We start from the raw sequence: 24,030 nt of genomic DNA, 5'->3' as shown, positions 1-24,030 counted from the left end.
ACACCCGCTTCTGTACCCTGCCGGCAAAGGGTGCCCAGAACCCAGCTGGACTGCTCACTCGGTGGGAGCTGCTGGGCGCCACTAGGGGGCGGGTCAGGGACGCCCTGGCAACACCTCCGCGGCCAGCCAATGGGCAATGGCTTTGCCTCGGGACCCGCGCTAATTGGCCGCGTCGGCCACGCCCCGCTCTGGATATAAACGCGAAGCTCCCTTTGGTCTCACGCTCCGCAAAGTCCTGCTCTCCCCGGCCGCAGCATGCAAAAGAACGCCTCTCCGAGCGGCTTCCTGCCCCGCTTCCAGCACTTTGCCACGCAGGCCATCCACGCGGCACAGGATCCCGAGCAATGGAATTCTCGCCCCGTGGTGATGCCCATCTCTCTGGCCACCACTTTCAAGCAGGCCTCGCCGGGCCAATCCTCGGTGAGCGGCAGGGCGGGCAGGGCAGAGCAGACTGGATGAACTGAGACAGTGCCCGGGACTCGTGGGTGTTCTCTGCGATTTTTAAAAATCAGAGTTTGAAATTTGATGAATTCTGTAGCAACGAAGCCACCGGTAGCCAGTCCTCCTTTGAAACACGAAGGGCCCTGGGCTGGTGAGGTGGCTGATTAGTTTTATTTCAACTTTGCCTCGAGAAGATTAGGCTGTTGAGCAGGCAGGCCAGCCACTGGGGCATTTTCTTACAGTCCATTGTGAATGGGGGACCCCCTACCCCCACCCCCACGCTGGTGATCATGAGTTCTGTAAGAAGGGTAAGCCAGTAAGCAGCATATCTCCATGGCCTCTCATCAGCTCCTGCCTCCGGGTTCCTGCCCTGACTGCTTTCCATGATGAATGGTTACAGGGCAGTGAAAGAAACGCGTGGTGTTTCATCACGGCAGGTAAAGGTGCCGTTACCAACATGACCACCTCGGTTCAGTTCTGTAGCCCATATGGTGAAAGGGGAGAACCAGCTCCTGTAGTTATCCTCCAACACACACACACACACACACACACACACACACACACACGTTCACACTCAGACACACACACGTTCACACTCAGACACACACACGTTCACACTCAGACACACACACGTTCACACTCAGACACACACACACGTTCACACTCAGACACACACACGTTCACACTCAGACACACACACACACGTTCACACTCAGACACACACTAAATAATGAAAACTCCAGAGAATTAAGATCAGCTCTGATGAATGTGTTCAGTTAATAGCTACTGAATACTTACTGGCCAGATGCATACCTGGAGTCTATGTGTTACATGTAGTCTCATCCAATAATAACAAGAAGGAACCTCGCCTGAACTAAGGTCTCAGTGTCAGATTGAGGTAGCTGAGATATAGGATCGACAGCACTAGGGTAACCTACGGTTACCAAGGCTCATGAGCAATGAAGTTAGGCTTTAATTTGCCTTTGAACCCCTCTTTTCTGCCATCTGACTGCATGGCGCCACATTAAAGCTATGCTAAGCAATAGTTGGAGACATTTCATCATCCAAGACAGAGGTTCCCAGCCTGTGAGTCACAAAGACCCTTTCACAGTGGTCGAATATCAGGAACTCACATTGCAATTCATAACAGTAGCAAAGTCACAGTTATAAAACAGCAACAGAAATAATGTAATGGTTGGGGGTCACCACAGCAAGTTGAGAATCACTGATCTGAAACACTGATCTAAGCGGTATGGCTCTGTGGTGATTAGGAGTGCAGGGGTTTTAATTCCTGCATCAGCTCTTCTGTCTGGGCAACTGGGAAGAAGCTATTTAACGCATCCTAGCCTTTGAGTTGACCCTGTGTAAACCGCCGGGATAATAACAGGACATACCACATAAGCTGTCGCTGTTGTAAACTGTGTGGTACCCACACATCACAGTGGGTGTTTATAGTCTTCATGTCTTGTCTTGCTATTTCCATTTGACTACAGCAGCCAGGCCAGAGGGTAGGTGTTAAACCCTTTTTTATAGAAAAGGAAACTGACCCAGACTCGAACGCAAGTGACCCGTAAAGCCTGTAAGATGCAGTCTTGTGACACTCATGGCATATTCCTCTCTGGTGGCTTACTAGATGGGTCTTGATGTATTAAAAGCTGCCCAAGGTTCAGAGGACAACAGTGAGTAAGGCAATTGCTGCACGTTTCCAGGTCTTGGCTGGTCCGGAAACTGCCTTTGTGTGTTAAGTTCTCACAAACATCCCTTGTTCTGTGAGGTAAATTTCCAAGTATCCTAACTGTAGCAGCAGGTTAGGATACTCCTAGCTGTTGATTTGTATTCCAAATGTATACACCACCTCCTCCAAGCAAGTGGTGGGCCCTCCTATGTAGGCCTGCTGCCTGTATGGAACAGTCTGTAGGAACTGAGTGTTCCAGTGTGGTCTTAATGTTTAAGTGGTTCAGAGAGCAAGCAGGGTTGGTTTAAATACAGTATGTGCTCAGAATCTCCAAAAGATAGTAGTACTGCAGCAATGAGAATTATCAGAGACCTTTAGTTCCATTTGAAAAGCCATGGAATGAATGCATGCACAAGGTAATTTGCCAACGGAACAAGCCCTCCTACCTCGGATGTTAGGCATCTGCACACTTACGAATATTTATGAAGCATGGAGCTGCTCTAGGAACCAAGCATTTTGGAGTCGGTTTGGTGAGTTTAGCAGCTGGGGACAGTGCTGGGTGTTGAAGACAGCTGGAGCTCTGTGAAGGATGTATGCCCAGTTTATGTACACAGGGGGAAACATTTACAGTTATTACTACTTTTATACTAGAAGCTTCTGAGTCCTAAACAAGCATTTAAGTAGTGATATGCTGTATAAGCCAAGGGGAGAAAAGTATAGGATGTTTTTGTTTGTTTGAGATAGTCTGTCCCTAGGTAGCCCAGGGTGGCCTTGAACTCACGGATTTGACTTTGCCTCTGTTGGGATTGCAGGTGTGTGTGTGTGTGTGTGTGTGTGTGATCACACCAGCTCAGATCCCAGAATTGGCTCTCACCCTCACATTCCCCATGTCTTACAACATTTGGCTTCACTTTTCTCCATGTAGGTCACAAGGCTAAATGAGATGCTTACATGATTCTTAAGTATAAAGTGAGCCTGACACAATATTTCAGGAATCCACTCATAGAGGATGTTCACTGAGGATCGTTTCCTCCTATGGTTTTGAGTCATTTTTATAGACTTAAGGTCTGAACCCTGAGCACTTGAATGACTTGTTCAACCCTCTTGTGTGCTAAACGAACCCGCATCACTCACATCCTGGGAAGGGAAACACAGGCTAGACTCATGCAATTCCCTTTTTCTAATGCATCCATCTTATTAGGGGATGGGGAGGCTGACATAATTGCAGTGTCATGCCAATGTTAAGAATTGCCATGCATCTAGTGTTTAGCACATGTTGTGGGTGTATGTCCCGGGAATGTGTGCCTTACTCCACTCCATCCTCATGATTTTGCAACTGGACGTGTGCTCTTTTTTCCAACTGCAAATGGACAGATAGAATGTTGAGTCTTTTACGTACTAGTACAAAACTAGTAAGTGGCAGACACATCATTCTAACCCATGGCAGGCACATTGTTCCTACTTATTTTTATTTTATGTACATAGGTGTTTTGCCTGCATGTGTCTCTGTACCACATACATGCAGTGCCTGTGGAGGCCAGAAGAGAGCATTAGAACCCTTGGAACTGGAGTTCCAGACCTAGTGAGCTGACATGTGGATCCTTGGAATTGAACATAGGTCCTCTGAAAGAGTAGTAAGCATCCTTAACCTCGTCGCCATCTCTCCAGCTCCCCTTTTGGTCATCTTTTCTTGTATCTTACGTCAAAGTGTGCCGTAACTAGGTAATAGAAATTATGGTGGATTGGCCTGTAGCTGTGACCATGTCTTCACTGGGCTCCGATACTAACCAGGAGCTCTTAAGATGATGAATAAATCATCTTCCTCTTCTTACTTTCAGGGTTTTGTATATGGCCGCTCTGGAAATCCCACAAGGAACTGCTTGGAAAAAGTAGTGGCTGTTCTGGACGGGGCAAAACACAGTAAGAGACTTGCACCTACAGTGAAAGCTGGATTCTGTTTAGGTGTCTAAGGACCACGGAAGCACAGGAGGTAGAAAATAGGAGACAGTGCAGCCTTTGGCTTTGCTCTGCAGCTGGTACATGCACATGTGTCCTCACCAGTTCGCAGTAAATAGGCACAGAGCAGAATGGCAGAGCTTATTACACCCCTCACCTGAGGCTATCACTATGGCTCATTCACCAAACCAGAAATTATTGATAATATGCTCTCAAAGGGAAGGAATTCACTCCCAGGACCTTTGTATTTTCGGTATAAGTGATGCCAAATGGTCAGAATAGTGAAGAGAAAGAGCGTGACATTAATCAGAGGACCCCTGAGGGGTGGCGGCGGTGGCTCAGTCAGGGGAACCACAGTGCAGATGGCACTGGGTTGTTGCTAAGATTTTGGGTTTGGGGTTTTTATTTTGTTGTTGTTGTTCTTTTGTTTTTGTTTTTTTTTTTTCTTACTTGAATTTGCTTTTTATGATAGGTTTGGCCTTTGCTTCGGGGCTAGCTGCCACCATGACGATTATCCACCTGTTAAAAGCTGGAGATGAAGTCATTTGTATAGATGAAGTGTATGGAGGTAGGTGCCTTCTCATTCCCAGGGTGTGTTAGGTGCTGCAAAGATAGCAATGGGCGCCGTTGCCTGTTTGGGGGACTATGTTCTTTCTAGGGTGTGGCAGGCACCGCCGTGGGTTTCAGACTCCATGTTCCATATAAGAGGCTGCCTGATAAGAATGTTTTGAAGAGTTGGAACAAGAATATAGGGGCTGACCAGCCTTCAGACACACCACAGCCTTGGTTCTGAACACACAACACACATACTGTGTACAGGCACGCCGTGATGCCACTATGGTGCCGATGAACACCATAGAACAATTTCTGAGAATCAGTTCTCCTCTTCCATGGCGTGGGTCCAGATGTCCAGTTGCCATGCTTGGTGGCCAGAGTCTTCCACCTGCTTGTCGCACTAGGGATGTTTTAGAGTTGAGTACTATGAAGAAACTGATAATAATTGCTCGTGCCTGTGATTCTAGCATTCAGGAGGTTAAGGCAGAATTGTCATGAATCGGCCAGCTTGGGCTAGATAGTGAGTTTGATGTCAACTTATAATTACATCATTTTTCCTTTTCCTTACTTCAAGTTTCCCCACGCATACACCCAACCTTCTACCCGTACTCTCTCAAACTCATTGTCTCTTTTTCTTTGATTGTTGTTACATACACATGTATGTGTATATATGTATGTATGTATGTATGTATAAATGTGTGTGTGTGTGTATGTGTATTGCGTACATGAATAGAACTTGCTCAGTCCCTACAATGTTACCTGTTTGTTTATGATTTCAAGGTATTGGGTAACCAACTTGGGGGCTCTTCTCTGGGGAAGACCATTCCTCCTCCTCTCAGCATTCTCCAATTGTCTGTAGTTCTCTGTCTAAGGTTGAGGCCTCATGGGTTTTCCTTTCTCATGTTAACACGTCCATTGGTTTCACTGTTGTTCGTGTCTTGGTTAGGTGGCCATGTTGATGAGCCTCTCAACATTTCTAGGAGATGCAGTCTCACAGCAAACTTCACGTTCTTCTGGCTGTTACTATCCGGACCCTTGTCTTAAACATACATGCTTGTACATGCAGAGATTTCTACAGACGGCATGTGTCAGGGAGGGAAGGTGCTCCATGCTGGAAGAGTAGAGAAAGGGAGTTTGAGAAATGGTTCTGCTCCTTGCCACTTGCATGTATCGCGTCTATTTTGGTTGGCTCTGTGGTATGTCAAATAACCATCCATGCTGCTTTTGGCTTCAGTGAACTTGCTTTTGGTTGCAATTTGTTTTTTTTTTTTTTTTTTTTTTTTTTTGAGAATTCTCCTCCTTTTGGGAATGGGCAGGTCTGCAAAGAGCAGACGCCTCCTGACATTGTGTTCTCTGTGTATTGTCTGACTGTCTTCTGCCGCAGGCACCAACAGATACTTCAGAAGGGTGGCATCAGAATTTGGGCTGAAGATTTCTTTTGTGGAGTGTTCCAATACCAAATTGCTAGAGGAAGCTATCACACCACAAACCAAGGTAACCAGCTGGCCTTTGACCCTGATTGTTTTCCCTGTGATTCTTTACTTATGTCCTCTCTGCTCACTAGAGGATGCAATTTAAATCTAAAAGACATTTTACTGAAGCTGTTGGAAACACCGAGATTGACACGGGCTAGAGTCTCCATGGCTTGGTAGCGTAATTATCTGGAGCGCACACACAAATTCTCAAGTGGGATTCCAACTGGGCCTTGAGGTAGGTAGGGAGAAAACAGTACTAGACAGAAAATAGTACACTATGTTGAAAACCACACAACAGGGCCTTAAAAGGAAGGAGAGATGTCTCTCTAAAATGTGGAGGGGGCAGAGCTGGAAAGATGGTCCAGTGGTTAAGAGCATGTAATGCTCTTGTAGGGGACCTGAACTTGGTTCCCGGCACCTACACTGGAGGGCCCACAACTGCCTGTAACTTCAGCTCCAGGGTACCTGATGCCCTTGTCCTTCCCGTAGGTACCCACACTTTCATGTGTAGACCCACACATGTTCACATAAGAATGAGAGGCAGAGAGAGAGAGAGAGAGAGAGAGAGAGAGAGAGAGAGAGAGACATGCAGGGACAAATGGCTGCAGTGGTGGGGAGAGCTGGGGAGCCTCTCTGAAGTAAATCCCACAGCAATCCCAAGAACAAAGGGCATATCAGACTTAATTAGGTTCAACTTTGTATACACGACAAAGAGAATGAATGAGCCAGGTAAATCAGGGACTGCTATTAGTCACAACTCAGCCTGAGAGAGCTGCAGAGAGGCACGGCCTTCTAAGAGTGTCCTCCGTCTTTTAGGGGCAGGTCAGTGTTCTAACAAGTTTAATTTTTAAATGTGCATTATGTTAGAAGCTACTGTGCATTTAATCTCTCAGTTCTATCCATTTTTTTTTGTAAAAATTTTAAATTCAAGAGTACATAGTTCTCAGACATACCAAGCTATCAAAGCATAGCATCGTTCAAAGACCACATACCCCCCCCCCCCCAGTCCAGGGACTTTGATCTCAGCCCTGGGAAGCTTGTGTGCTGTGGAAGCGCCTGAATATCAGATGTGGTATTTGGGGACCTCATTTAAATTCTGCAGGAGTGAAAGGCCAGTGTCTTTTATGAGTGAACCTTTCTGTTAAGGATTCAAATGTTAAACTCGTACCCAAGCTCATGTGGTAGTGAATGCTAAAAGGTAGAAATCCTTCACACAAACAATTCTTTCTAGAATAGAACTGGGGCTAATAATAAGGTTTGTTTTCAAGGAAGTTGTCTTTTCATATTGCTTGAGAGAAAAGAATTTATTCAAATAGCTGGTCTGAGACTTTCCAAAGGAAGAAATCAGATCATGAGTATGATAAATTTTGTTCACAAATGTTATTTGCTGGCCCTTTATTTTCTCTGATACAGGCTTTGCTTTTGAATATATATGATATATATGAATATATCATATATTTAAATATATATGATATATATATGAATATATCATATATTTGAATATATATGATATATATAATTAAATAAAATATAATTTTATGCATATGGGTGTTTTGTTTCCATGGACAAATGTATACCATGTGTATGTTTGCTACCTGTGGAGGGCATTGGATCCTTTAGAACTGGAATTACAGGTGGTTTTTTTTTTTGTTTGTTTGTTTTAATAGTGAACTTCCAGTCAGAGAGTGTATTTAACTAGACTTCTTGTCTGTTTATGCAGGTAATGAGAAGTCACTAGCTCTTATAAGAGAAAGCTGTACGTTACACAGTTGAAGGCAGATGCACCTGTTGAGGGTGCGTGCTGTGGCTGGGTTGCAGTACGTCTGAGCTCCATCAGCGAACCTAGCTTTCTGCAAGGCCGCCACTTCTGCTCAACCGAAGTGCTGGTTTATGATGTTCTGGGGGATTGATCCCAGGCTTTGTGCATGCTAGGCAAGATCTTTACTGAGCTACTTCCCCAGAGCCAGGATATATTTTTATACAATCTGTATTATAATTTGTCTTTGAGCAAAGAAGCTCCAGATACCATGTCTTTCTTCTGTAAGATAAATATCACCGACCTCTTTATGCAGATGAGGACTTGAGGAAGACAGAAGGGAGTTTGCAGAGCAATCGCCTATCAGAAATTTATAGGGAAAGCTCAGGTTCAAACCTAACCATTCTACCTTCATTGTTGAAGCTTAGCCTTCTACAATGTGGTATGTGAGATGTGTGTGTATGTGTGTGTAGTATATTTTTACATACTGTTGTTGGCTGTATTTCTGTAGCTTGTTTGGATTGAAACACCTACAAACCCAACCTTGAAGATGACTGACATCGAAGCCTGTGCACGCATTGTCCATAAGCGTGGAGACATCATTTTGGTTGTAGACAACACTTTCATGTCTCCATATTTCCAGGTATGAAGGGAAGGGTTTTTTGCTGTGATTAACAAACTACACATTTATCTGTAATTAGGAAAGGAAGAACTACTCTATAGTAAAATCATTATCAAACTCAAAATAGTTGTATATCGAAATATAACAATTATTGAATAGAAAAAAAAGAATCAGATTTGGCCATTTTTCGCCTTTGTTAATATCTCAAAATTGTGTTACTATCTTATTGGAGGCTTTATTGGGAACAGTGGGCCCATAGCATAGGAGTAAACACATTTTCTAGGCCATAATTGATAAGAATAGGCAGTATGGACAGAAACACAGTGGATGAATTCTCAGAGTCTATGCCTCTCAGAAGTAACAGGATTCTTTATAGCAGGTAAGAAAGACTAACTGGCTTTCTTGCCTCTTTGACCATTTGGGGTGAGTTCTGTCTGAATAGAGAAGATGTTAGGCAGTAAACTCATAACATTGACCCTACCTTGGCTATGTGGGGTGAGGCACCAGGAGCCATTAGGAGTTGAGATCCAGAAGTTTCCTTCTATAGGGTTGGGTTCTGAGCCCTTAGAACTGGTGATTAGAGACTGGGGATTTTGCTTTTTGTTGTATCCCGTCTCCACATAGGCATGTGATTTTAGAACATCATCTAGGCAGCCCTCCCTGATCTCTTAGGTTATGTAAAGCATGTGAAGACATGACTTGTTAGGCATCTCTAATGCCCTCCATATCATGGCTGAGTGTTGGTCATCAATCCACATTAAATAAGGAATTTCTACTCCATCTGTTTTATGTCATGACTTAGCCCGTTTGTCTGCTGTGCCATGGTACTGTAACCCTGGTGGCCTCAGAACAGGACTTTGCTTCTTACAGTTAGTTCTACGACCAACAAGTCCAACAAGTCTGTGCAGGGCCAAGTCTGTGTTCTAATGAGAGAAGAATCCAGGCAGCTCTCTAGGACTCTAATGGGGCTCTGACCCTTTCACATTGAGTCTGCCATCAGGTACTCATCACCCAGAGTCCTGATGGCATGGCCGTTAAGTTTCAACACGTGGCATGGGGGACACAGAGACATTCCACCCACAGCCATGGGTGTTTTAAGTTACTGTGAGCTACCTAGAGAGGTTTTGTCTGAAGAAAACCCATACATGCTGTGTTTTAAAGACGCAAGGATGATCAATTGGCATTAACCTTAGAACAGGAGAATGATCTGGACAAATTTCCTTTTGGAAACTTTTTATTCATACTTGTATGTGTCGGTGCTTTAGTGTGGAGGCGGGGGTCAGAGGACAATTTTGTAGATTTGGTTCTCTCCTTCAAACTTTAGATTTTAGGGATTGAACTCAGGTCATACCGAGCCCTCTCTCTTGCCTCTACAGATTTCTTCGTGACTTTATACTTGTGTAATAAAGGAGTGATTAGCAATCAGAAACTCAGACAGTCAAGTGTTAACAGTCACCTTATGCCTTGTAAGGTTTTGATGATTAAAAATCTAAGCAAAGAACTTTGTACTCACTTGGCACCGACACTGCGGGATGCTTTCATAAACTGCTCGTAAAATACATGCATCTGAGCTGCAGGCAATAAACTCAGGGCCGGCTAACAGCTGTAAAGAAAGGTGTAGGAAGGCTTGGCCTGGGCCTGCCTCTTGTTTCCATGCAAGTTACAACTTCAGAGTCTGAGCCAAGTCTTATTTTGGGTTGTTCCTGTGTTTGTTTCTATTTTCTTTTGGATGATTCTTTGGTAGAAGGAGATGTAGGAGCAGACTCATGATCTCACACAGCAGGGTAGAGATGGATTCAGTTGGGATCTGAGGCAACAGACACAAGTGGATGGAATGGTGCATTTCAGATGGTAAAAATGTCTGTCTGTTTTTATTTTTCTTTCAGCGACCCTTGGCTCTGGGTGCTGACATTTGTATGAGTTCTGCCACAAAGTACATGAATGGTAAGATGAGCATAGCCTGCATCTTAAACATTCTTCTCCATAGATAGGCGATTCTAGCGAGGCTTGGCACTTTGAACCCTTCTGCTGTGGTGTAGGATTTATCTGCGACTTACGTTGAAAAGTAAAATAAAAAGAAGTGCTTCGATTGGGATGTAGCTGAGGCGAGTCTGGAACTCACTACTTGCCAAGGCTAGCCTGAACTTCTGATTTCCCTACGTCCCAGGCATTGAGGTGTATGTCCCCACACTCAGAATCTCATTTCTCATAGACAAAACTGCATTCTTGGCTCATAGGGATTACTGTAAGGGGTTGTGCTTTCATTTTGCTGGCAGCTTGAAGACACTGACTCTTTTTATGGTTTTTACTTTACTGCTTTTATATAGCCACTGCTATAAAACTGGATGAAGTCCACCTTAAAATGTTCAAAGATAACCCTTTCCCCTTAGGATGTTTTCAAGACAGAAATCAGGGTTTGGAAATTATGAAATGGAGAATGAATACAAATTGCTGTTGGTGGTGTTTTTGTTTCTTTTTTTTTTTTTTTTTTTTTTTTTTTTTTTTTAGGCCACAGTGATGTTATCATGGGCTTAGTGTCTGTTAATTCTGATGACCTCAATGATCGACTTCGTTTCCTGCAGAACTGTAAGTGGTCAAAAGCCTGGGTTTCCTTGTCTGTGGTGTGTGTGTACCATCGAGAAGCAGACACTTTCCACCTTAGTCATCTGAGGCAAGGTCACTACTCAAACCTGTGTCCAAGTACCAGTGCCCAGCACAGCACTGGAGTTCCAGGTGCACATAGCCATGCCCAGCTTCCTCTTGGGTGCTGGGATCCTAACTCAGGCCCTCATTCTTGTAGAGCAAGCATTCTTGTGAACAGGCTCATCTCTCCAGCTCCCTAAGCCTGGGTTCTTATAATGCCACCAGAGATTACGTTTGATATTTGCACTTCCACAGAATATTGTAACACATGTGGGGAGAGAGAAGGAGAAAAGGCTATAAAATCGTAGTTATACCCAGCACTTGATAGGCATAGGCAGGAAGATCTCTGAGAGTTCAAGGCCAGCCTGGTCTACATAGTGAGGTTCAAGCCAGTTAGGGCCACAAAGTAAGACCTTGTCTCAGATAAATAAATAAACAAACAAATAAATAGAGTTACGGCATAGCATGATTTTATGACTTCGTGGCATCATTTAAGGAGTGAATTCTGTTATTTGCTTAATAAAATTGTTAAAACCGCAGTGAGTTTTTAAGGCTTGGTGGATTATTTTAAACACTGAAATGTTGGCTTTCATCTACATAAGCCCCAGGGATGGTGGTTAGGTGTGAGTAGCACTGGAGATCTAAACATACGCCTTTCCGTACATTAAGGACCTTTCCTGGTAGATTGCTCAGTTTGCCTCCTATATAGGTGATCACTACAGTCTGACAGAGAAGAGACAGGCATGATTAAAAATCATAATACCTATGGGCGGAAGTTACTGTCCTACCAACAGCTCTCAAATACCTGACAGCTGCTTCCTAAACTACCACACAAAGGTTTATACTAGTTATGAATTCTCAGCCGGTAGCTCAGGCTTATTACACTTAAATTAACCCGTAACTCTTACCTATGTTTAGCACATGACTCTCATCTTGCTTCCTCTGCGTTCTGGCTGGCGACTCCCGACTCCACCCTTCCTCTTCCCAGCATTCTTAGTGTGGTCACCCCACCTACACATCCCGCCTGGCTACTGGCCAATCAGCATTGTATTAAACCAATCCAAGCGACAGATCTTTACAGTGAACAAGAGGACTATCCCACAGCAAATGCCTTTCTAGAAGCAAGGGGGCTGAGGAGGGGAGTGGGCAGACTGCTTGATAAATAAGAGCTAAGAGCTGGAGCTGTTCTTTCGGAGAATCTCAGTTCGGTTCCCAGCGGACACACGTCAGGGTTCACAGTCACCTGTGGCTATAGTTCCCAGGATCTGACTTTCTCTTCTGGCCTCTGCCGGCACTGCGCTCACATGCACAAGCCCACACATATGTACATATGGATGTATATACATAACTTAGAAAAAAAATGAAGATGAGGTGAGCGTTAGTTAGTTGATTGTGTAGCACAATCATAACCACGCGGCAGATTTTCAAAGACGTGAGGGCCCACACCATGTGACGTGTCATGTCACTTAACCACACAGGGCTGTTTCCTCACAGCCAAAAGCCTCACCTTGGCTTCCTTGTTACACGATACCCATTTCTCTGATTTAAAGCACTTCTCTCTAAGTGCATTTTTGTCTTCATTCCATGCTCCCGTTCGACATGGAGATTTCATCCTGAAATACGAACGTCGAGCTTGATAGCTAGATTGGAAAAGAAGACCCAGGGGAATCCCTTGAGCACTGAGCTGCCTTCACGCTAACATGTCCCTTGTCCCCTTTCCAGCAATCGGGGCGATTCCTTCCCCTTTTGATTGCTACCTCTGCTGCCGGGGCCTGAAGACTCTGCAGGTCCGGATGGAGAAACACTTCAAGAATGGGATGGCAGTGGCCCGTTTCCTGGAGTCAAATCCCCGGGTAGAAAAGGTTATTTACCCTGGTATGTCAGCCTGAGTTCTAAGCAGCCCGGTAGAGTTTAACACTGTATGTGGTTCACTCTTTCCTAGTTTCTCCTTTAATTTTACATTGTTAGTTGGTTATTGTTACTTTGTAACAGGCTCTGCAAGGAGTGCAATCGGGAGTGGATAGACAAGATGTTGGCCGGGAGGCAGTGGGCGTCAGGTGCACTCCAGTCATAGGTCAATTCTTGGTTTGTTGGTTCATGACCCTGCCAGTCAATTGTTCAACACTACAATCTAATGTGAGTTTGTTCCACTTCGACTTAATGTGCCAGAATTCCCCCCCCCCTTTCAGTTCAACACCCTTTTTTTAGGTGGGTTAGCAGACTCATTCTCACCCCTTGAGTTTATGTTGCCAGTTACTAGTTAAGCTGTCTGTGAGCTTTTGCAACCTTGTTCTTAGTCCCATGGCTATGGGACCATGTTGTAAGATTTGAATTCAAGGGAACTGGGTAAGTCAGAGTAGAAATGTGTGAGCTCAGATCTCTCTACCTGTTTATTTGATAAACACTGCTTGCTGCGATACGTTCTGGGTACAGGAAGGGAGAAGGGCGCTGATCTGTGTTCAACCCTATTTGTCGAGTATTTCCAGAGGCATCTAACAACTGCTGGGCCTGGATTTTTCTCTAGGACTATGAATCCAATATTAATAAAATAAATGGATTTGTCCTCATGGAGACAGTTAACAAGGGAGTGCAGACATGCAGAAGCCTTGAATGGAAGAGTGCATGCTGACGGTGTCAAGAAAGGCGATGTGGCCAGGGTGTGGGAGGGTGCAGAGGTGTCTAACTCTGCAGTCGGGCTTTCTCGAAGCTGGCTCAGGGAGCGGTGAACTTGTTCCCTTGCAGTTGTGTGTGTGGCTGTAGAATGAGGCAGTTTTTGTGCTCTGTCTGCAGGGCTACCCTCTCACCCTCAGCATGAGCTGGCCAAGCGCCAGTGCTCAGGCTGCCCGGGGATGGTCACCTTCTACATCAAGGGTGCCCTACGGCATGCTGAGGTTTTCCTCAAGAATCTGAAGGTAAGCTCACAACTCTTCCTCTGAGACTTCCTTATAGTGGCTCATACTCACCACTCCCATAAGATAGAACAAAGCTCTCTGAGTCAAATCTGTCTCTAATATTACAAGGAATAGTATTAACTTCTGACATTTAGTAAAGGTAAGCTAGGCAGTCCTAGCGACTTGGGACACTGGGGCAGGAGGATCATGTGATCCTTCCTCTAAGTCTGAGATGAGGCTAGGCAACACAGTAAGAATCTGTCTCAATAAAAAGGAGTAAATTTTATGGCATTGTAATGCAATTGTAGTCCTTATTGCTGCCATAATACCCAAGACTGGTTTTTCATTACGGTCACAAAATGCTGGAGACAGGGTACTTTATAAGTAGACGTTTATTTCAGATCAGAGTTAGACGGTCCCTTCCTTGTGCCCTGGGCTGAGAGCCCACTGTCAGATGTCATCATATGTGGGAGTAAGAGCTGTCACCAGTCAAGAAGGCCAATGGCAGTTGGGGGCAGGCTTGTTCTGATGGCAGTCAGCAGTATCTTGATTAGTTCTCCCCTCAGTGGCCTCAAAGTCTCCCACCTGCTGGAAAAATTGCTCATTGGTTAAGAGCACTGGCTGTTCTTCCAAAGAACCAGCACCCAAATGGCAGGTCTCAACTATCTAACTCCAAGATCTGACATTCTCACACAGATGTGCATGCAGGCAAAATACCAATGTGTATAAAATAAAAATAAATTATACATATTTTAAAAAGTCTACCACCAAGCCCCACTTCTTAAAGGCATGCCACATTGAGGACTCCAACCCATGAACTTTGGAGGGACCCACCTCACCCAAAGCAGGGAGGTCTCTCAGTGTATAGTTAAGGTGGCTGAAGGGATCAATCTGCCTGTCAGCATCCACGTGTTAGCAAGAAGACAGGAGCAGGAGGGTCCTGGATGTTAGGCACCACTCATCCAATGAGCAGGAGTCAGGGTGGCAGCCCTGACAGCTACCCTCCAAGAGACTCTACTCTGCAAGATCCGCCCATCCTGTCATTACATCACACAGGGAACCTTGGGATGGGCCATGTGCAAATCAAAGCAATGGCTGGGCCAAGAAGTTTCCCCTTCTCCATGGGCAATTAAAGGGACAATTAATTTAAGAGTTGCTGTATAGCTGGATGTGCTAGTGCACAACTTTAATCCCAGCACTCAGAAGACAGAGGCAGGCTGATCTGTGTGAGTTCAAGTCCAGTCTGGTCTACAAAAGGAATTCCAGGATAGCCAGGGCTATTACACAGAGAAACCCTGTCTTGAAAAAAAAAAAGTGCTACATATTGACTAGTGTAGATAATGGTAGACATTCCAAAATATTTATTTAAAGGGAAACGACAGAGGTAGTTCTAAAGATAAAAAATTTAAATTTTAGAGCTAATGTAAATAATGTTTAAGTATGATATGTATATAGTTATGTATACTATATACTATATGTAAATAGTATATATGTAGTTACTGTGGCTTTTGTTTTTAAGACAGGGCCTTACTCATTCTATAGTCTAGAACCCTAATACTTGGTATGTAGACCAGGCTGGCCTTGAACTTGTAGTTACTCTTCTGTCTCTGCCTCCTTGGTGGTAGTATAAGCCACCATCTACCTTTAAGCATAATGTTTAAATACCTGCAGATTGCTTAATTATCATCCAAACCAGGCTGATGTAGGAAACTTACTTTGGTCAGTTTATTGATGATTGATTGATTTACTGATTGACTGATCCCCATTTATGGGGATGAGACTTAGGGTCCTGTACGAAGACAGGCCAGCTCTCTACCACTGAGCTGCAACCCCCAGACCTTTGTAAAGTTCTCTGAGATAAAGTTTCACCGTGTTTCTCCAGCTGGCCTCGGAGGACTCACAGAGGTCATCCTGTCTCTGTCTTTTGAGCCTAGGATGGTAATCCTGGGGTACCAATCCCAGCCACTTGAAGTGATTTAAACGTTTGAAGGCATTACATATAATTGTCTTAGACTTAATCCTGACTTTTTCTTAGTATTTTGCCTGATTCTTGTTTCATCATAATTCCTATCACTTTTCATCACTCCTGAGCCGGATAAATTTTATCAAAGAGATTTATTTTCAGAATTTAGCATTATGTTGTTGGGTAATCTAAATTCCTGTCTCCTTTGCTAGCTGTTTATTCTGGCTGAGAGCCTGGGAGGCTATGAGAGTCTGGCCGAGCTTCCGTAAGTATGCTCTTGTTTCTCTTGGTTATTATTGCATCGCATTCATTTAGTCTTTATTTTTAATAGTTGATTATCTTGATCTCTTTGCATTGTGTCTCATGCTGAGCTGCTGCATCTGTCTCAAGTACCTCTCTCATCTGTTGACATAGAAACCACAGCTCTCGTCTTAAAGGGAGAAAGGACATGGACCCAGGAACAGAGATTAAGTTAACCCAAAATTCCACGTTCCAATGTGGAAGCAGTGTCTCGGGGTTTTTGTAGTTTTACAGAACAAAGAAAGGCGTATGTCGAGGCAAGTTTAAAATATGCTGGTAGGTACATCGGGAGTCAGGTGCAACAAGACAGTGAGAGATATTTTACAGTCCCACGATGCTATTGATAACGTTCTTGGCTCTTGGACTGGTGGTTAGTGAGCTCACTTTGCATCAGTGAGCGCACTTCAGGTTTACGGTTGGAGCTTTCCTAGGAGGGACCTCAGCCTCCAGTGTGTGTGTGCACGCAAGAGTGCAGAGAACTCTGACACATTCCTGACAAATTGGGCAGTGCGTTTGTATCCATAGGATGAAATTGATAATAGGGCACGGGTTACTGCCGACTGCTGACCTGACCTACTGAGCAGTCCGTGCAGGCAGACTTCTTTCCCGCCCACCAGTTCCCAAATACTGGGCATGGAGACTTAATATTACTTATAAATGCTCGGCCAATAGCTCAGGCTTGTTACTAGCTAACGCTTACATTTTCAATTAGCCCATATTTTTATCTACGCTTTGCCATGCCTCCTGGTACCTTTTTGTTTTTTGTTTTTGTTTTAGCATGTTTATCTCCTGATCCTTCTGCATCTCGCGGAGACTCCTCAGACTCTACCCTTCTTCTTCCCGGTGTCCTCAGCCTGATTCTCCCACCTAACCCTGCCCAGCTATTGGCCAGTCTACCTGTTATCAGTGAACATGGTTTTGGGTTTGTTGTTGTTGTTGTTTTGTTTGTTTTTACTTTGTTGAGGCAGGACAAACAGCTCAGTTTGTTCTAAAACTTGCCCTACAGCCAGGGATGACATTCTATTACAGACTATTTTGTATCTAGCTCCGAAGGCGTGGCTCGTACACTGTGCATCACCACACCCAGCTCTCATGAGCTGTTTCTTCCGTGGTATTTTTGTGCACGCTCAGCAAAGGCTGTGTCTTGGAAGCACCGCACTAAAGATTCAGATTCCTGCGCGTAGGCATACTTCCTGTTTACAGTTGTAGGGAGAATCTGACGAGCTTTAAGGCTTCCTCCTTAAAAAGAGATCCTTCCTGGTTTATTAGGGGTTGTGGTTAACACTGCTCAGTCCTCAGGCGGGATAAGTATGTTTAGGTCGGGGCTTGTCTGTTTGGCCACTCTTCATTCTGGGCCCACCATCACTGTTGTGATTGGGGCAATGATGAGAGGAAAGCAAGTAGAGCCTCCCACCCAGACACCCTTAGAAAACACTTCATACCTGTCTCAGTCAAGTACACCATGACCAAAAGCAAGTTGGGGAGGAGAGGGTTTCTTTGGCTTACACTTCTACATCATAGCCCATCACTGAAGGAAGTCAGGACAGGAACTCAAACAGGGCAGGAACCTGGAGGCAGGAACCGATGCAGAGGACATGGAGAAGTCTGCTTACTGGCTTGTTCCCATGGCTTGCTCAGCCTGCTCAGGGATGGTACCACCCACAGGGGACCAGACTCTCCCCCATTAAATGATCATTAAGAAAATGCCTTACAGCTGAATCTGAGGCGTTTTAAATACCTGCTCTTACCTCCTCTCCTCCCTCCTTATTTTCTTTGATATTTCTATTTTTGTCTTACTTATTGGAACACAATCCATGAAGACTCACCTTTCTGAGTGCTCACAATTCATACCTTTCTAGTATTTCCTAATTAAGATAATTTTATGTACATCAACTGATGCTTACAAATTACTTTTAAGATAGAAGTTATATTCGATCTGTAATCATTAATAAGTAATGGCTACCTGCTCAGCAGTAGGTGGCCAACAGAGAATGAATTCAGTAGCATCTTTGGAGGTTCTTTGTCTCATAATGTTGTGTCAAGGCTTTTTCTTTTGCTTTTTAAAATCTATTGTTATTTATGTTTATTTTATTTACATATTTTCTCTCTCTCTCTACCCTACAGATTGTTTGTGTATATATTGTAGCTGCCAGTTTAGTGTTTTTATGGGACTCCTGAGTGTGCAAATGAGTGGGTCTCTGTTTCTTGTTCCTTCTCTTAGACTCTTTCTAAAGTTTTGTCCTATTCTGTAGTAGTTTTTGTCTTATTATATTTTATATCATTATGAAAAAAACCCAATGGTAATTTTCCTTGAAAAAAAAAAAAAAGCAAGGACAGCCAGTGAGACCCTGTCTCACAAAACAAAACAACAGAAGGAGAATCCACACACCCCATAGTTTGGTGCTGCTGTTAGTAAGGAAAGAGGTCTTCAGCTCAGGTTACTTTGAGAGGGAATACACCGGTGAGAAAACGCGTTTCTTAACTTTTGTTATAACTGTGTGGGAGAGTGGGGGCTTGTGTGCCAAGGCACGCAAGTGCAGATCAGAGCACAACTCTATGGATTTACACCCACACTGTGTGGGTTCTGGAGATGCAACTCAGCCACCAGCTTATAGTGGAAAGAACCTCCACCTTGTGAGACATCCCGAGAGTCCTGGAATATGGTTCATTCCTAAGAGTATTGTTCTCTGAGGTCCACGGCTGTTTGGATTTGGATGTGTGCCTGCTCCCTTAGGGAAGTAAGAACATGTCAGGGCAGAGTGTTTTCAGGAGGATGTTAGTATCTAAAAACTTCTTGTCTTAGGGTTGGTTTCTGTAGCAATGTGGGAAAGAATGGCTTTTTTTTTTTTCAGTGTGCAACATGCAGGTCACTGCTCAATCACTGGGACCTGGAGGCAGGAGCTGATGCAGAGCCCCTGGAGGAGCGCTGCTTATTGACTTGCTTCTTGTGTCTTTCTTAGCTTTTTTTCATATGTCTCATGACTACTAGCCCAGGGGTGGCACCTCCTAATTAAGGGTAGATGTGGGTGGGCCAAGCTCACTCATTAGTTAAGAGAATTCCCCACAGGCTTGCACTGAGGCCAACCATTCGCATGGAGGTATTTTCTCAACTTTGGTTTCCTCTTCTCAAATACTCTAGCTTGTGTCAAGTTAACAAAACAAAAACAGCCTGGACACTTTCTTAGAGGGCTCAGCAGGTAAAAGCACTTGCTGTGTAAGCCTGGCAACCTGAGTTCATTCCTAGAAGGACAAAACGGCCCCACAGATTTGTCCTCTGACTTCCACATGCGTCCTGGGCCACTCCCACCAATTGTATACACATACATAAAAATTAAAAAAAAAAAAAAAAACCTTCCTTAGAACAACAAAAGAAGTTACCGTGGGTGTGTGTGCTGTATAACTCGGTGCTTTTTCCGAGGGCCTGAGGGCTGTAAAAAGCATTCTGGCAGAGAAGACACATTGGGCCTGGGCATCACAGCCTCTCTGTGTGGCTCTCAGTCTGTTCAGGCTGACCCTCCCTTGAACTCACACAACCCATCTTGCCAAGACTTGTTGGGTAGGTTTGCCTGCTTTTCCTCAGTGTCTCCTTCATCCTCTAACATAAGGAAGATACCTCATCTCTTCCAGATTCTTCCTACAGTGCACAAAGCAACGGAAGTCTGACTTTACAGCTGTTGAGGACAATTAGCTTCTAGTTAGGAAAATTCCTCAGGCCTTTCTCCCGTGTGTTCTGCGCTAGAATTTCTGCTAGGGTTTCTTGTAAACAGCAGTGTAGGATCAATTTGGTCTCAGCCCAAGCCTCATTAGGGCAGGTGGTGGAATCCACAGGAAGCTGGTCTCTCTCCTACCCGAGTTCCAAATTGCTATCTTCAACACGTTTTTATGACATGTAAGTAATGTCATAAGCACTCCTGGTTTTCACTTAAAATCATGACAAGAAGAGGTATGTTTGATAATAAATTGTTTAATTTCGGTTTGCCTTTGAAAAATTATAAAAGTTTTTAGAAAAGGAGCCAGAAGAGGCCTGTAGATAACTGCCGACATTTCAGCTAGAAATATGCCTCCGCCGGCACAATGCAATGATGAAATTTGTTCACGTTTACTTCCAGAGCAACCATGACCCATGCATCTGTGCCGGAGAAGGACAGAGCTGCCCTTGGGATCAGTGACACACTGATCCGACTGTCTGTGGGCCTAGAGGATGAAAAGGACATTCTGGAAGACTTGGATCAAGCTCTGAAGGCAGCGGTGAGTTGTTCTGGGTGTGTGCACGCATCTGTACGCAAGCATGTATACACATGTCCTGCTTTTTCTTTTATTGAAAATGGATGTTTTTCATAAAGAATAGTTTAGTTAGCTTTCCCTCCCTCTACCCTTCCCAGTTCCTCCCCACCTTCCCTCTCTTATTCAGATCTGCACCCTTTCTGTCTCTTTGTTAGCAAACAAGTGGGCGCCTAAGGAATAGTAATACAAGATAAATAAGTCAAAAGAAATAAATCAGATGGTGACAAAACAAGCAAATAAAAAATGGCCAAAGGAAAGGCACAAGAAATGCTTATAGACACAGAAACACACTTGTTTACATACATAGGAATCCCGTAAAACCCTCAAACCATAATATACACACAAAGGACCTGTAGAACAAACAAGCAAACAAATGAGTGGTCTGTTTCCCCCAATGAGACTCATTTGGAGAAAACTCATTTTTTTAATAGCAAGTGTCTATCAGGTAGAGCTAGCTCCTGGGTTTAGGGATGGGACATGCATCTGCTTTTCTCAGTTCTATGGCCCTCTGCGGTTCAAACCCATGATGTGCCAGCCCTGTTGTGTCTAAAAGGCCTTGATTCCTTGCTGTCCTCCATCCCTTCTGGCTCTTAATACTCTTTCTGCCTGCTTGTCCACAGTTTCCCTGAGCTCCGAGGGGAGACTTGAGGGGGATATCCATCTTAGGGCTGAGTTTTCCAATGTTTCTCACTCTGCATATTGTCTGCCTGTGGACCTCTGTGTTTGTTCCTATCTGCTGAAGTAGGTAGCGTCTCTGATGGTCGAGCAAGATGCTGGTCTATGAGTATAGCAGAATGTCATTGGTAGTCACTGTATTGCTCCGTCCCTTAATCAGAACAGTAGTAATTGGTTTTCCCCTAGGTCCTTACCCTGTCCAATCTCATGTTCTTGGCCATCCAAACAACATTGGGCATGGGTTCCATGTCAAGGGATGGGCCTTAGCTCAAATCAGGTATTGGTTGGTTATTCCTACAAACTTAGTACTGATGTCGCACCAGTACATCTTGTAGGCAGGTCACTCTTGTAGATCAAAGGGTTTGCAGCTGGATTGGTGTTTACCTTTCTCCTTTGGTAGCATGCACAGATCCTTCCAGTACTATGAATAGTAGTCTATATACTAGTATACTAGAGGAGCAGTAGGCACCAGCTCCTCTTCTTCATGTTCAGTAAGTTGTCTAAGTGTTGTCTTCAGTAGTAGGGCCTTATTGTCAGTTCATGGAGAGCTACCAATAGCCTGGGTTGTTTGGGGGTACTCATGGGCCCCTTTTGGCCCTAAAGAACTCGATTAGATGCAACCCATTCCTGACACTGGAAGCTCCATTTGTTCACAGGACATGCCCAGTTGGGGCTCTGTCTTTCTGTTACTTGGCTATTTCATGTAGATTGCCTTCATATACATATGTAATATAGGAAGCTGATTCTGTATTAGGTTTCTATACAACCCCTCAAATGGCCCTTAATTTTAGCTGTCCCTCCTCATATTCCCTCCCTGTTTGATCCTTTGCAGCCCCCACCCCCTACCCACCCATAACTATCTATTCTATTTCTCTTTCCTAGGATAGATCTTAGGAAGATCTATCCTTTTCCCTAGCCCCTCACACTTTATCTAAATTCTGTGGTTGTTCAGTTTATAGCTTGCTTGTCAATGACTTAACAGCGAACATCCACATATACGTGAGTACATACCATATCTGGGTCTAAGCCGCCTTATTCAGGATGATTTTTTTTTCTAATTCTATGCATTTACCATTTACCTGTGAGTCTCATGATTTCATCTTTTTTAATGGCTGAGTAATACTCTATTGTGTAAATGCACCATTATCTTTATATTCATTCTTCTGTTGAGGGGCATCTGGGTTGTTTCCAGTTTCTGGCTATTATGAATAGAGTAACAATGAACATGGTTGAGTGGGTGTCTTTTGGGTATATGCCCAAGAGTGACATAACTGATCTTGATGAAGATTGATTCCCATCTCCCTGAGGAACCACTACACTGATTTTCATAGTGGATGTATAAGTTTACACTCCCACTAGCAATGGATGAGTGTTCCTTCTATCACTCATCATCACCAGCATGAGCTTTCATTTGTTTTCATTGATATTGGCCATGCTGGCTGGTATAGGTTGTAATTGCAAAGTAGTTTCCCTGATAATTAAGGATGCAGAACATTTTTTTTTCTTTTCTTTTCTTTTCTTTCTTTTTTTTTTTTTTCTTCTTTTGGTTTTTCAAGACAGGGTTCCTGTGTGTAGCCCTGGCTGTCTTGGAACTCACTCTGTATAGCAATAGCAGGCTGGCCTCAAACTCAGAGAGCCTGCCTCTGCCTCCTGAGTACTGGGATTAAAGGCCTGTGCCACCATTGCCTGACTAAACATTTAAGTGTTTCTCTGCCAGAATGTGACCTCACCGGAGATTTGTAGGAGGATGAGTATTCCTGATACTTGCCTGGACAACATCTGTGAATTTGTCAAGTCCTTTTTGAGCCCCTCAGTATAGAGTCGACTTATCAGCTGGTCTTTACCCTTGCTAAGAAAGAAAAGCCCCCAAGTCACCCAACATCCCCTGGCACAGTATCAGCCTTTCTGAGCACATTGATGGTTCGGACTTCAGGTACACATTTGGTCTCATCTCCAGCACCTCGGGCTCTCACAGTACTGGGCATCTGATTCCCAACTCCTTTCTCCATCCACCACAGACCCAATCTGGAGCCACAGCAGTTACAATCTGACCATCACCAAAATTAAAGAAAGCTGTCCTCATGTCACCTCTGAAGGTGACACTTTCTTACAGCTGACACAGGTGAATGTGCAGGAGCCTCAGAATGAGCTGTCAGGGTAGGAGTGTGGAGGTCACTGACATTTTTCTCCCATGCATTTTTGATACAGCACCCTTGAGGTTGGATTGAAGCCGGCATTCCAGTACTGCCCTCAGGAGCTGCATCTGGGGGGCTCCGATCTTCCAAAATAACTGGATGGGCCATTGAGGAGCATTTGCAGAATTTCCCAGAGAACATTTTAAGGCACCCAATGAATGACGTTTACAGCTGTAACCTTTTGGGATTCTTCGCTGTTAAGGACTGTCTTTAGTTTGTATTCTCCTAACTTGACAGGTTGTCTCTGTCAATGCCATTTTGGTTATTTCACTACATTTGTATCCAAGGAAGTGAGAATTGTGCTGTTTGGGGCACTGTGTTGCTGATTTTTATTTTCCTTTTTTCCCACAGCCTAAGATGTAATCATGCTTACAATGTCATAATTTAGTGTTGATGTTGTATGAAGTTAAATGATTAAATGAATGCTCTTAAATCAACTGTGACTTTTTCCATCCTGTTGAAATATTGATAGTGATGATTTTCATTTAATTACCACAAGCCAAAAATCAAATATTTGAAATGTCAACTGTGAAATTCTAGCGATTAAAGGACATACTTGATATTGGTTACTTTTCTCAAATAAATCTAATTATCAAATG

General features: G+C 44.0%; 1 protein-coding gene across 1 annotated transcript; it reads left to right on the top strand.

The window, feature by feature from the left end:
* Positions 1-244: 244 nt before the first annotated feature.
* On the top strand, positions 245-24,030 carry Cth (cystathionine gamma-lyase). Its single transcript, XM_051195730.1, has 12 exons — positions 245-420; positions 3,955-4,036; positions 4,545-4,640; positions 6,012-6,121; positions 8,370-8,501; positions 10,367-10,424; positions 10,989-11,066; positions 12,846-12,998; positions 13,914-14,035; positions 16,190-16,242; positions 20,387-20,525; positions 23,445-24,030. The coding sequence occupies exons 1-12, from the start codon at positions 256-258 to the stop codon at positions 23,451-23,453; spliced, it is 1,197 nt and encodes a 398-aa protein (XP_051051687.1). The 5' UTR covers positions 245-255; the 3' UTR covers positions 23,454-24,030.

The sequence above is a fragment of the Phodopus roborovskii genome, unplaced genomic scaffold, assembly GCF_943737965.1.
Source record: "Phodopus roborovskii unplaced genomic scaffold, PHOROB, whole genome shotgun sequence".
In the NCBI taxonomy this organism is placed as follows: Eukaryota; Metazoa; Chordata; class Mammalia; order Rodentia; family Cricetidae; genus Phodopus; species Phodopus roborovskii.
This window is presented reverse-complemented; position numbering and strand designations above follow the sequence as displayed.

What these genes read in the sequence shown, in the direction of transcription:
- Cth (XM_051195730.1), top strand. Translation starts at nt 256, where the DNA reads ATGCAAAAGAACGCCTCTCCGAGCGGCTTCCTGCCCCGCTTCCAGCAC. An exon ending in TATAGATGAAGTGTATGGAG is followed by an intron (nt 4,641 to 6,011) that starts GTAGGTGCCTTC and finishes CTTCTGCCGCAG; the next exon opens with GCACCAACAGATACTTCAGA. An exon ending in GAGAGTCTGGCCGAGCTTCC is followed by an intron (nt 16,243 to 20,386) that starts GTAAGTATGCTC and finishes GTTTACTTCCAG; the next exon opens with AGCAACCATGACCCATGCAT.